This window comes from Macrotis lagotis, chromosome 4 (assembly GCF_037893015.1).
Source record: "Macrotis lagotis isolate mMagLag1 chromosome 4, bilby.v1.9.chrom.fasta, whole genome shotgun sequence".
In the NCBI taxonomy this organism is placed as follows: Eukaryota; Metazoa; Chordata; class Mammalia; order Peramelemorphia; family Peramelidae; genus Macrotis; species Macrotis lagotis.
Window position 1 is genome coordinate 120739270 of NC_133661.1, and position 12627 is coordinate 120751896.

At 45.6% G+C, this 12627-nt stretch overlaps 1 protein-coding gene across 1 annotated transcript; it reads right to left on the reverse strand.

Moving 5' to 3' along the window:
- Nucleotides 1-2247: 2247 nt before the first annotated feature.
- Nucleotides 2248-9511, reverse strand: TLNRD1 (talin rod domain containing 1). The gene has a single exon (XM_074233998.1). It carries the CDS (start codon nt 8872-8874, stop codon nt 7795-7797), a length of 1080 nt encoding a protein of 359 aa, XP_074090099.1. The 5' UTR covers nt 8875-9511; the 3' UTR covers nt 2248-7794.
- Between the last annotated feature and the right edge of the window lie 3116 nt (nt 9512-12627).

The window sequence follows — 12627 nt, forward strand, 5'->3', positions numbered from 1 at the left end:
CAAGGCAATGGGGTTGTGACTTGCCCAAGATCACAGTTAGTTAAGGATATATAGGCCAGATTTGAACTCAGGTCCTCCTGACTCCAGAGCCTGTGATCTACCCACTGTGCCACCCAGTTGCCGTGCTCATTTCTTAAAGCACTTAATATGGCATCACAATCATATACAAATTTTTTCCCTATTCCTAATTTTTCAATTCTTTGCTCACTAAAAGTATTGTAGAAATATTTGTGTACACATAGGTCCTTTTCTTTTTTGCTTTTTTTTATCTCTTTAGGATAAAAAGTAGTACCTAGTAGTGGTACTAAATGGTCAAAGGGTATGCTTGGTTTTATAGCCCTGAGGACACAGTTCCAAAATGCTCTCCAGAATAGTTGAATCAATATATATCATCACCTGAAGTACATTAGTGTCAACAGGTGTAAAGTAATAGCTCAGTTTGTTTAATCTACATTTCTCTCATCAAAAGTGAGTTTAGAACATTTTTTCTGATTACAGATAGCTTTGATGACTTTTTCTGAAAACTACCTGTTCATGTCTTTGGCTATTTATCAGTTGAGGAATGGTTTTTATTTCTATAAATTTTTAATTTATTTTTATTTATTTAAGGCAATATGGTTAAGGTGACTTGCCGGAGGTCACACAGCTACGCAACTGTGAAGTGTCTGAGGTCTGATTTGACCTCAGGTCCTCCTGACTCCAGGGCTGGTGCTCTATCCACTGTGCCACCTAGTTGCCCCCCCCTTATTTCCATAAATTTGATAGTTTTCTATTTTTGAGAAATGAAGTCTTTTTCAAAGAAACTAACATTAAGATTTTTTTCCCACAGGAATGATTACTATGTATTCCCCTCCATTCTATTTTCTCCTTTTACCTTGTACATTGTCAAAAGTATTTTGCTTCTCACTTTGCTTCTGACTGCCCTCCCCTTTCTCTTATCCCTTTCCCTTCCTACTTTCCTGTATGGTATGATAGACTATACACAGGAAACTGTATATTATTCCCTCTTTGAAGCAATTCCAATGATAATAAGGTTCATCTGCTCCCCTCCCCTGATTTCATCATTTTCTCCTCCACTGTAAAATCTTTCAGGACTCTTATATCAGATACTTTTTCTCATTCTACCTCTCCCTTTCTCTTTCTCCTAGTGCTTTCTTCTTTTTCATCCCTTATTTTTTAAATCATCATACCATCACATTCAACTGATACCTCTGCGTTCTCCCTGTGTGTGTGTGTGTGTGTATGATCCTTCTAACTACCCTAATAACAAATGGTTTTAGGAATTATATCATTTTCCCATGTAGGAATATAAAAGTTTAACTTTCCAAGTAGAGTTTAGTATTTCCTGTTCACCTTTTTAATGCTTCTTTTGCATCTTGGTTTTGAAAGTCTTCCACTTTATTAAATTTCCTTTTTTCCCCCTGAAGGATTATACTCAATTTTGCTAGATAGGCAGTTCTTGGTTGTAATCCTACTTGTTTTGCCTCCTACAGTATCATATTCCAGTCCATCAATCCTTTGATGTAGAAGCTGCTATGTCTTATGCTATCCTGACTGTGGTTCCATATTTGAATTGTTTCTTTTTGACTGCTTTACAGTATTTTTACCTTGTTCTGAGAGGTCTGCAATTTGTCTATAATTTTCCTGGAAGTTTTCATTTTTGGATCTCTTTCAGGTGATCAATGGATTCTTTCAATTCTGCTTTACTTCCTGGTTCTAGAATATCAGGGCAGTTTTGTGTGATAATTTCTTGAAGGTGATGATGTCAGACTCTTTCGGATCATGATTTTCAAGTAGTTCAATAATTCCTAAATTATCTCCCCTGGATCTATTTGATGGGTCAGTTGGTTTTCCAATGAGAGTTCATATTTTCTTCTAGTTTTTCATTCTTTTGATTGAGGGGGGAGAATTGTTTCTTGATGTTCTATAAAGTCATTAGCTTTCACTTATCCAACTCTTAACTTTTAAGGAATTATTTTTTTGTGTCACCTTTTCTATTTGTCCAAATCTACTTTTTAAGGAATTCTTCTCTTCATTAAATTTTTATATACTGGGGTGGCTGGGTAGCATAGTGGATAAAGCACTGGCCTTGGATCAGGAGTACCTGGGTTCAAATCCAGTCTCAGACACTTAATAATTACCTAGCTGTGTGGCCTTGGGCAAGCCACTTAACTCCATTTGCCTTGCAAAAACCTAAAAAAAAAAATTTACATACTTTTTCTCCATTTGTGCATTGGTTTGTGAGTAACCACAAGCAGTCCTCTCAATCCTGGAACTGTGACTGGGGTCCTTGCTCCCCTGTGGCAGCAAGTTTTGTGGTGCTAGTGTTCCTTCTTTCATTAAGAGAGACAACCAGAACTGCAACCCAAATCCAGGCAAAGGCAATGCAACAGAGTCCTGCCCTGATGCTGGTAAAAGGGATCCCTGTAATGTCCTGCCCTATTGTCTGATCCCTTGCAGGCTGGGAGGTCTAGAAGCTGCTGCTGCTGCTTCAGTTGCCTCAAGATCTGCTCCTAGTTTGCTGGGTCCTAGTCTGCGTGTGGACTGCACTGAATTGGGCTTCTTTCTCATCCTGGTGCAACAGACCTTTTCTGCTAACCTTGTAAGTTGTCTTAGGCTGAAAAAAAATATTTCATTCCCTTTTTTTGTGGGTTCTGACAATCTAGAATTTGTTCAAGGTCATCATCTCAAGGTATTTGGAAGGGTTTGGGGGACAGCTCGAGTCCTTTACTCCATCATCTTGGTTCTGTCCTCTGAGACCTCAGATTAAACCTCAATTCTGCCAAACCTATCTTTAGGTTCTTAAGCAAATGATCTTAACCTTCCTGGCCTTTGGTTTCCTCATCTGTAAAATGAATGAGTTGGATTACATGGACCACCAAGAAGACCCTTTTAGTTCTACACTTATAATTCTATTAATGCATCGATCTTGTAATTCTCACTCAAACAGTTTGAGTTTTATTGGAGTCTTTTTTAAATTAAGGTAATGCAAAGATAATGCAAGCCAGAACTAGAGAATCTTAGACAAGTCCAGTGAATGTTACTGATAGGGCTATCAACTGGTCTAAGTATTCTGTAAAAGTCTGAGATTCTTGAGAAGTCATTAAATGATTCAGGCCCCCTGATCCATAAATTTACAAGTTTCATATACCAAGAAAGTCAAATCCAAGGAAAGTTGTATCTGTTGATAAAAAAAAAATCTCAACAGTGATTTTTGTGACACAAAAATCGAAAACAAAGTCAATGCTCAATGGATGAACCAACCATAGTCATTAAAGAAATAGACTCTGTGTAGTTAACAAAAATGAAGCAGGAATTCAGAGAACTATGTATTTGAGGTGTGGAATGTTATATGTAGAAGCCTGATTTGTTTAACTGTTTTTGTTACTTAGAGTGGGGAAACAAAGTGGGGGTAAGGTAGAGGGTGCTAGGGTGTGTATCAGGAAAACAAAGGATTAGCAATAAAACTTTAAAACAAAAACTCAGGAACAGCTTAAAAAAATAAAGTATGTATTCTTTAGCTACAGGAGTGCATCTGAAAACAGCAAAATAACAAAAGACTACACATAGGGAGTTTTCTCTTAGCAAAGAAAAGGGCACTTTGAAAAATAGCAATTCACATTTACATAAGGATCTTCAACATGGGTAGTAAAAGTATTACCTCCACTTTACAGTTGAAGTTCTGAGGGAAAAATGATTTTGCTTCAGATCTAACAATGTATCTATGAGGCAGCCTAATGGATGGAGAGCTGACCTTGAAGCTAGAGAAGATCTGAGTTCAAGATCTGGCATATAAAGGATTTATGACCCAGGACAAATCACTTAGCTCTAAATATCTCTTCCAAGGTGCAGAGATGTTGACCAACATTGATGGAAAGAATTTCCTCACCTATGCAAATAATCTAGCTCCTATGCCTATCCCTATCTCATATAGCCAATAATTTAAATCTATAATTTGAACCATATCCTGACTTGAGGATTCCAGGATTTATCCATCATACCACAGTTGCTTCAGACAAGTGAAATACACCAGCAAATTTCATTCTAAAATACCTGTTGGAATACTTCTCTATTCATAAGAAAATCCCAGTGACATAGAGTAGTACATCTATTCCAAAAACAAAATTTCAGAAAAAAAACCCTACTCTAATTCTTCAACAGAAAAATTTAATTCAATGGAAGAATCTAAAAGTAAGCTTTTCTCAGTCTCTCCAGTTTTATCTCAATTGGTTATTTTTCCAGCTGAAAAGGATGTATGACATGCTTTTTGTTCAGATACAAATTCAGGGTTTAGGTATATACAAAAATATATTTAACTTCTCTGTCTCATTTTATTCATGGCTGGGAATGAATGGTTGAAATGGGAAGATTAAGTGAAACGTATGAGTGTTGTAAATCTTAAAACATTATATAAATGCTGTGTTTAAAATTTATCTTTATTAGAGATACTATGAATACTTGTGAGAAATATCCTCTACCTGAAACATTTCTAATGACAAACAATATAATGGAATAAAATAAAAGCTTTTAGTGTCTTAAAGTTTCAAGTAAACATTTTTAAATAATACAAAGTGATATAGAAGTTGGGTAATTTTCTAGTTAATATCAAAAGTCCTCAGTAAAGGAGATGCAAATTGTAGTGCTAATTGCCTCAAGACTCCTCAGTATGGTCTGTTTGCACTGAACTGGCAGATGGCTTATTTGATTCATCTAGTCATCCCATATTGGCTAATGCAAGACTAGAGCAATAGAGGTTTCAGACTCGAAAGCCCTAGTCTTTGCCAGAAGAACCTAAATTAACCATATAATTGCTAAACTTGTTTATCTTTTGAAGACTTACTCCCAAGTAAAAAGAATGGGTAAATACTTAAATATAGGTAAAACACCATCTTTTGAAACCATTTTTTACAATATGTGGAAATGTAATATTTTATAAAGAAAACAAAATCCCTTATCCAAGTATGTTTTCATGTTTAAAAAAAGTTAAATGATGTGTCATCAAACACAAAATAAAGTAGAAAAACAATTGGAACTAATGTGAAAAATGTCAAAGAAACCCATCCCATAGACATTCTCTCACCTTTCCAACTAGTATATTCTGTCACTATTAATAACAGAGTCTTAAATTCAGGGCACAAAATCAGCACCATTTTTACGTAACCATACAGTTTTAATGAAGTTTTATGTATCAAGGGCCTGTTTTTCTTATGATGACAGTACTTACTAAGACCTCATTGGAGAGGATGAAAAACACACACACACACACACACACACACACACACACACACACACACACACACAGCCTTTTATGGATAGATGGAATGCCTACATATACATACATATAACATGCATGATATTTAGAAGAATACATATATGCATATCACCTTTGGATGGAAGACATATGTAGCATGTCTTCCAATCAACAATTTTAAAATTCTTTCTAATGAGCTCTCAGTAAGAGCTATCATATACACATATATGATTTTTCTGTCTTCAAAGGCATAATACAGTGGGATCTTGTGAAAATTTACTTTTACACCTAAAAATATAATTGGGATTTTTAACATCACAGAAATCTTAAAGGAAAAATAAAAGTAAACATTTGAACAAGCCTAAAAATATTGTATTCATATAGTTTTAACTAAAATGTAATAGACAACAAGGATGAAGTTAATCTGAATTTTTTTATGTATCCAATGAAAAAATGTTTAAAATATAACCCAGGTTCACTGAAACCACATAATCTCTTAAATGCCATAAAACACAGTAACTTCTAAGTTAACATAAGGAAAAATACATACTGTACTCACAGTCCTTATTTAAAAGGATCCTAAATTTTAGACCTTATAAGTCATTTACTCCAACCTCCTCATTCTGAGGATTAGAGTTGAAGTGATTTGTCCAAGGTCACAGAAGTTGTCAATGGCAGAGTGGGCATTTTTGAATCTGGTGGTCTGACTCCAAATTGAGAACATATTCCACTACCTACCTAGCTAGCTTGCTAGCTCAGTGGATAGAATGCTGGGTCTGTAGAGAAAAAAAAACTTGAATTCAACTCTGGTCTCAGATATTTAATAGCCTTGTGGCCCTGGACTACTCACATCAAAATCTGTTTATCTCAGTGTTCTCATCTATAGGATGGATTGTGATAACAGCACCTACCTCCCAGGGCTGAAAATAATTTTTTGTGAGATAATAATTATAAAGTGCTTAGCAGAGTGCCTAGAATATAGCAAGTGCTCCATAAAAGTCAGCTATTATTTTTTTATCTCAGAAGATATTCTTATTAAGTCATTTAAATCTATATTGAATATGTTTTTATGCCACAACCAAACACTTGACTACTCTTATGCAGTAGTAAGCAGCAAATTCAGAACATTCTGTAACTCCTCCTAATCCATAATTAAACAGTTTGGGATATCTCAGTTGTTCCCAATCCCCAAGCAATTGTGCTTAAACATATGCACCAAGAATATTTCCAAGTTTTGTCAGTTTGAACTCTGGTTCAATCTATGGGTGTCTGTGTGCAAAGCACACCCATTTTGAATGAAAGGAAAACACAGGTGCCAAACAGAATAATACACAACATGCCTTCATTTGAAAGGCAACAGAAGACAGTCAACAGGTTCTAATTGTCCAAGACCACCCTTGATTAAAAGCAGTTAAGTGTCAATTATCAATCCTTCTATTATTTCAAATGAGGTGGAAGAAAATGAGGGTTAGGAGGAATAAACTTAATTTCCCACAGAAATTAGACTTCAATACTACACACAAGACAAGTATCATTCAGGAGCTATAGAACTAAAAAAGCTAGAATCCAGAAATACTGATCAGTCTTCATTTTTCCACACGGACCTTCTGTACCCAATTTGGCATTCTAAAGGAACCATATGACCTCATTTTCACATAAACTCAAAGGGAAAAGTAAAAATGGGTGAGATGGGATACAGGCAGAAGAGAAACCAATTCAAAATTCTTTGCTACTGCAGCTGTTGAAAGGGTAAATTTCAAAGATCTCACCACCTGCGCTTATCACCAAAAAAAAATTATTAAAGAGGTAACAAGAATGGCCAAAAGACATCTGAGAAACATAACATTTTAATAGATGAAATAAATACTCCAGTACATGCAAGATAAAAACTGACATTGGGAAAAAAAATCACTTTTGTTATAGTGTAAATTTTTGAAAACACACTCACAGTAGCTTTCCCCCAATTCGCAAATCACATGGTAAAAAAACTCATAACCTTCACTCTTTCCACACCAAGTGTACTTCTAACCCAACATTCAATTAAAAAAAAAACCACATACAAAAAAAGGTAGCTACATCCATGTCTAATGTGTGAAACTGAGGTAACCTTTAAAACAAAAAAAAAAAAAATGAACAAAAAAATCTATAATCTCCTTCCTGCACAATTTAACGTTTAAGATGTGGATGGGAATTTCTGAAAGAATGGTGGCAGAGATGGGAATGGGGGTGGGGGGGTGGCAGTAAAGAAACGAAACCGCACCCAGCACGGTTAGAGCTCTCCCACGCCGGGGCCAGGGCCAGGGCCAGGGCCAGGGCCAGGTCTCCAACTCCCCGAGGCCCGACTCCCTCACCCGGTCTCTCTACTGAGGGTATTTCTCTGGTGAATTTCAAATGAGGCGGAGAGGGAGGGGAGGGGGTGGGGAGTGAACCTCATTTAAGCGATCTCTTTGGTATAAAATGGGATGGGGAAGTAGTTTTCCTGTAGTCACAATCGGGGGTGGGGGGGTAAGTGGAGGAGGGGGTGCGGGTCGGGGGGGGGGGGGTTAATTCACAGAATTAGAATTCACTGGCGGTAAAGTCCTGGGCGAAGACCTCTCCCTTAGTGCCTGAGATAGCAGGTTGCAGCCGTCCGAGACGGCGCAGGCCGAGTTCCTCAGCCTTTCCCTGTGGTCCGTCATCTTGGCGCCCCCGTCGGGGTGCTGGGCGATATCCCTGAGGCATTGGGTCAGGAGCACGCTGGCCGACACGACGCTCATGGCCCCCCCGAGGATGGCGGTCTGCACCGCCTTGCCCTCGGGGCTGACGGAGGCGGCTCGGCCCAGGAACTGGGGCTCGGTGGCGAAGCCCACCAGGGCGCCGACGGCCTGCACCAGGGGCCCGCTGAAGAGCGCGCAGCGGCTGCGGGCCAGCTCGCTGGGCGCCGCCTTCACCTCGCGCACGCAGGCCAGCAGCGCCGACGCGCTGGTGCTCATGCACTTGACGCCCAGCTTGAACTGCTCCCGGGCGAAGCGGTCCCGGGACTTCTCGCTGGCCAGCGCGCAGGCGTCCGTGAGGAACTTGAGGTTGCGCGACAGGCTCTGGGACACCTCCAGCAGCAGCTGGGGCGTCATGTCCGCCAGGGGGGTGGCGCGGAGCAGCCCGCAGCCCTGCTCCACTTCGTGCCGGCAGCGGGTGACTCGGTAGCGGTCCACCAGGCCCGGCTGCGCCGGCTGCGCCCCCGGGGTGGCCACGGCCGCCAGGTAGGCGGCGTGGGCCGAGCACTCGGTCAGCGAGACCACCAGCTCGCCCAGCTCCGCCAGGCTGTCCCCGGCCTCGCCGAAGCGGCCCATGTTCAGCTGGCTCTGCACGTCGTGAGTCAGGATGGACAGCCCTTTGGTGCGGGCGATGATGGTGTCCCGGCACTTCTCGAAGGACTCGCCGCCGGCGCCCGCGCCCTCCGCCAGCACCGGCCGCGCCTCGCTCGACAGCAGCAGCAGGTCGGCCACCAGCTGCATCCTGCCCTTGCAGTGGTCGCAGACGGACACCAGCCTCTTCCTCGGCTGCGAGCCGCCCCCGACGGCGCTAGCGGGAGCCGGAGGGGAAGCCGCCTCGCTGGTGGCCTGCCCCGAAGTCCCGCTAGCCATCGCGCCGGGGGGGCACTGGCATGCCGCTGGGGAGCCCGCTACCGCCGCCGCCGCCCCCGGAACCGTCCCGACCGAGCTGGGCAGGGCCGCGCTGCCTTCTCCGCACCATCATGCCATCCACCGCCGCGGGCGGACGGCACCGGGGCTGCGGCGGGCCGGGCAGCCGGCCGAGGACGGGGTGGGGGGGGGGGAGAGGTGGCGCTCGGGGAGGAGGAGGGGAGGGGGGGGTGGGAGACGAGAAGAGCCACAGTCAGCGCTCCCCGCCCGCCGGGTTCCGGGAAGGTCGGCTCTGGTCGCGCCTCCGCCGCGGGGCCGCAGCCGCCCGCTTCCTGGGCATGGCCCGCGCCGAGCCGGCCGGGGCGGGGTGGGGGGAGAGGCTGGGAGTTGTCCTTCCTTCCTTTCTTTGAGATCCGAGTCCCGCTTCTCAGGGCGGAGCTCCGCGGACTGGGCACCGGCGGGGCCCGGCTCGGGCGCCTAGGCAGCGCACGTGGGTCTGGCAAGGCTGGCGAACGGGAGGCCGCCGGGCAGCCCCAGGGGCGGCGGCGCGCGCGGGCCGCCCCACATCCCTCCCGCCGCGGGCTGCTCCGGCTCTCAGGAAGCGGCGGCGGCCCCGGGCCGAGGGTGTGGCGGGTCCGCGGGGAGCGGCGCGCGGCTGGAGCGCCGCCGGGGCCGGGAGCGCGCCACGCCCGGGCGCGCCTTCCTTCCTCCGCGCCTCCCCAGCGCCCCGCACCCGGCCGGCCCCGCTTCACTGCCGGCGGCCGCGCTGGGCGGCGGCGCCCCTCTGCGGACCGTGCACCAGACCTCCCCGGGCTCGCGCCCGCGCCGACTGCATCCTCTCCAACGGCTGCTGCGGCTTCCTCCCGAGGCCCCGGCCCAAGCGCATCCCCCCCGGAGGCGGCTCCCTCCGGCGGCGACGGCCTCTCCCAACTTAGAAGGTCCCCGCGCGCAAGGGAGGGGTCTCCGGGTGGCTGCGGGCACCAGCGCGGGCCCCGGCTCCTGCCATTTTGGGCCACCACCAACTTCCGAGAGAGGGATGGGAGGGGGCCGCGAGGCCGGGCGGACAAACAGCACGGCGGGCCGCGGCCGGCGTCGGAGCCCCCGCGGGCGCAGTCCTGGGCGCCCCCGCCGCGCGGCCGCCCCAACGCCGCCCGGGCTGCAGGGAGGCTTTTCCTCTTCCCTTCCCCCGCCCCGCCGCGCTCGCCCCGCTGCCTTCGCCGTAACCTCGCTGGAGCCTATAGAAATCTTTTGTGTGGCGTCACCGCCCTTCGTTTAAATCCGGCTTCCTCCTCCGGCCCGCCCCGCCCCGCCGGGCATCTCCCGGACGCCTGCGCGATCAGCCGCCGCTCCTCCCCTGCGCTCGGGGCGGGCGGCGCCCGGGGCGGGGGGACCGCCCGTCCCATTCATTTGGGGCTCATCCCCAGGCTCTGCCGATCCAGGCGGCTCTGTGCCCCGCCCAAGAGCCTCTCCCCCCCAGAAGCAGGGAGAAGGAAAAAAGGGGGGGATGGCGGGGGGCAGGTCCTCTAAGACACTCTCCGTAGGAGGGGCTGCGGCTGCCCCTGCGCGGGAACCCCGCTTCAGCCCGGCCAGAGTCGCCCGGAGAGGGTCCCGCGCTTCCTTCAGGCGGAGGGACCCGGAGAGGGTCTCCAAAATGCGACCCTTGGGAGGGGGGGGAGTTGGGGGAGGGACGGGAAGACCGCAGCAGGTATCTTGCCCCCTGGATCCATAGTGGCCCAAGTCTGCCACATCCCTGGGTTCGAATGATCTAATCAGACCTGATGGATGATGCTCTGCTAGAGCCCTATGGGGAAGCCTGCGTTTCTTCAGAGGGTCCCGAGCTTTCAATTAAGATGTTGAATTGAGTTCCTAACACATTCCTAATCCCATTCGAAATAATCCGGACACAGAGGTTCTAAACTGAAACTGGGGAGGAAGAAGGAAAGAATCTGGATGCTTTGCAAACAAGCAGCGGTGTTGCAGAATAATCCAAAGACCTGAATGAAATGAAACTACTATTAGATGAATTAGTTAACTTGGTAGAAGATTAAAAGACAGACCCCCCACCCCGAGAGAGATTCCCACCTCTAAAATTTCTTTAGTGGCTACTCCTTACTGGGAGGATTTTTTTTTCTAAATCCAGCGCCTCTGTTATTCATGATCTTTCTTTTCCTCTTTTACTTCTAAAGAGCCTCAGTTCTTCCGGTGTCTCCTGCAGCAGTAAGAAGAGTCTGCACACGTATGGTCTAAAGAATATGTGCTCTATCATAAAAATCTCTCTCTACACACACACACACACACACAAGTATTACATATACACACACGATTTTTGCATCTATATATGCTATATTATATTGATATATTTTACAATATGCAGAATGTGAGACCTATTTGATATATTGAAGTGGTTATTGTATAAAGTTCAAATTCAATGTTAAGATATCGTATACAGTGAAACATTAGGGGCAGCTAGGTACAGTTGGATAGAGTACCGGCCCTGGACTCAGGAGGACCCGAGCTCAAATTCGACCTCTCACACTTGCCTAGCTGTATGACCTTGGGGAAGTCACCTAATCCCATTGCCTTGCAAAAAAAAATACACTGAATCATTATAGAGTTAGCAGATATACCACAGGTGCATATATGGTGAGATGTATTGTTCTATTTCTCATGTATCTGTATATGAGAAGTAGATATTACAGGTAGAAGGTTTCTCATTCTAATATCTTATTTTGGTAAAGGTATTGAACTCTCTCCAGATCCCCAACACCACCATCTTGTTTACTCTTTTAAATAAGACATCCCTCCTGACCTAATTTTTGTTTTTTGCAAGGTGACTGACTTGGCTAAGGTCATAAAGCTAGGCAATTACTGTTTGAGGTCGAACTTGAACTCGGGTCCTCCTCACTCCAGGGCTGCATACATTGATTCACCTAGCTGCCTCTTACCTGATCTTTTGAATGAAGATCCCTTACCTCCCCTCCTTTGCTAATTCACTCTTACTATTTAATCTTAGCCCAGAAGAATCCCCACCACCACCACCACACCGCTTCCCCACATCGCTGGGACAGTAAGGGGTCTTTTCTGCTCGAATAAATACAAAAACTTCAGTTCAAAATTCCTCCGCTTGAAACTTGAACTTTGGAACTGAGTAGACAAAAACTCTTTGAACTAGTTTCTCTTCTCTATTTTGGTCTATTTAGTGTGAGATCAGCTTAAAGGGAAAAGGAGACAATCCAGACTCTCTAAGCATCAAGTAAAATCCTTTAGGCATTGTTCCTCCCAATCGTGTTAATAGGACTATAGACAGGTATTAGCTCTAGCCTGGTGCCCAATCAATCATAGCTGTATCCCGCCACCTTACCTTTCATCTCTTTTCTACATACTCATTCCTATGGAGTTGATTTCCAGGGGTCTATTTAGTTACTCTTCACCTAGGCTGGGTATCCCCTCCCTGGGGGCTCTCTATCCTGCTCTAGAAATTCCAAGGTCTTTTACAACTCTGCCCCCAGGGTCACCACGCAGGGCTCCCAACTTCCTATCCTAGATCACCACACCCGACCCTCAGGGAGTCACCTCTCAAGGCCCACACCTCCCGGCCATTGTCTCTTTATTGACCTCAAACAACAGCACATCTCCCATTCAATTACACTTCATTCCTCTGACCCCACCCAAAATTGAGAATGATTCAAATAACAAAATTTTCTGTGAGTTGTGGAATTGTTCTTACCTTCTCTTGCACCTTCCATCTTTTTTTTT

Excerpts from the sequence above, each read along its gene's own strand:
- TLNRD1 (XM_074233998.1), bottom strand. The coding sequence starts at position 8,874 with ATGGCTAGCGGGACTTCGGGGCAGGCCACCAGCGAGGCGGCTTCCCCT.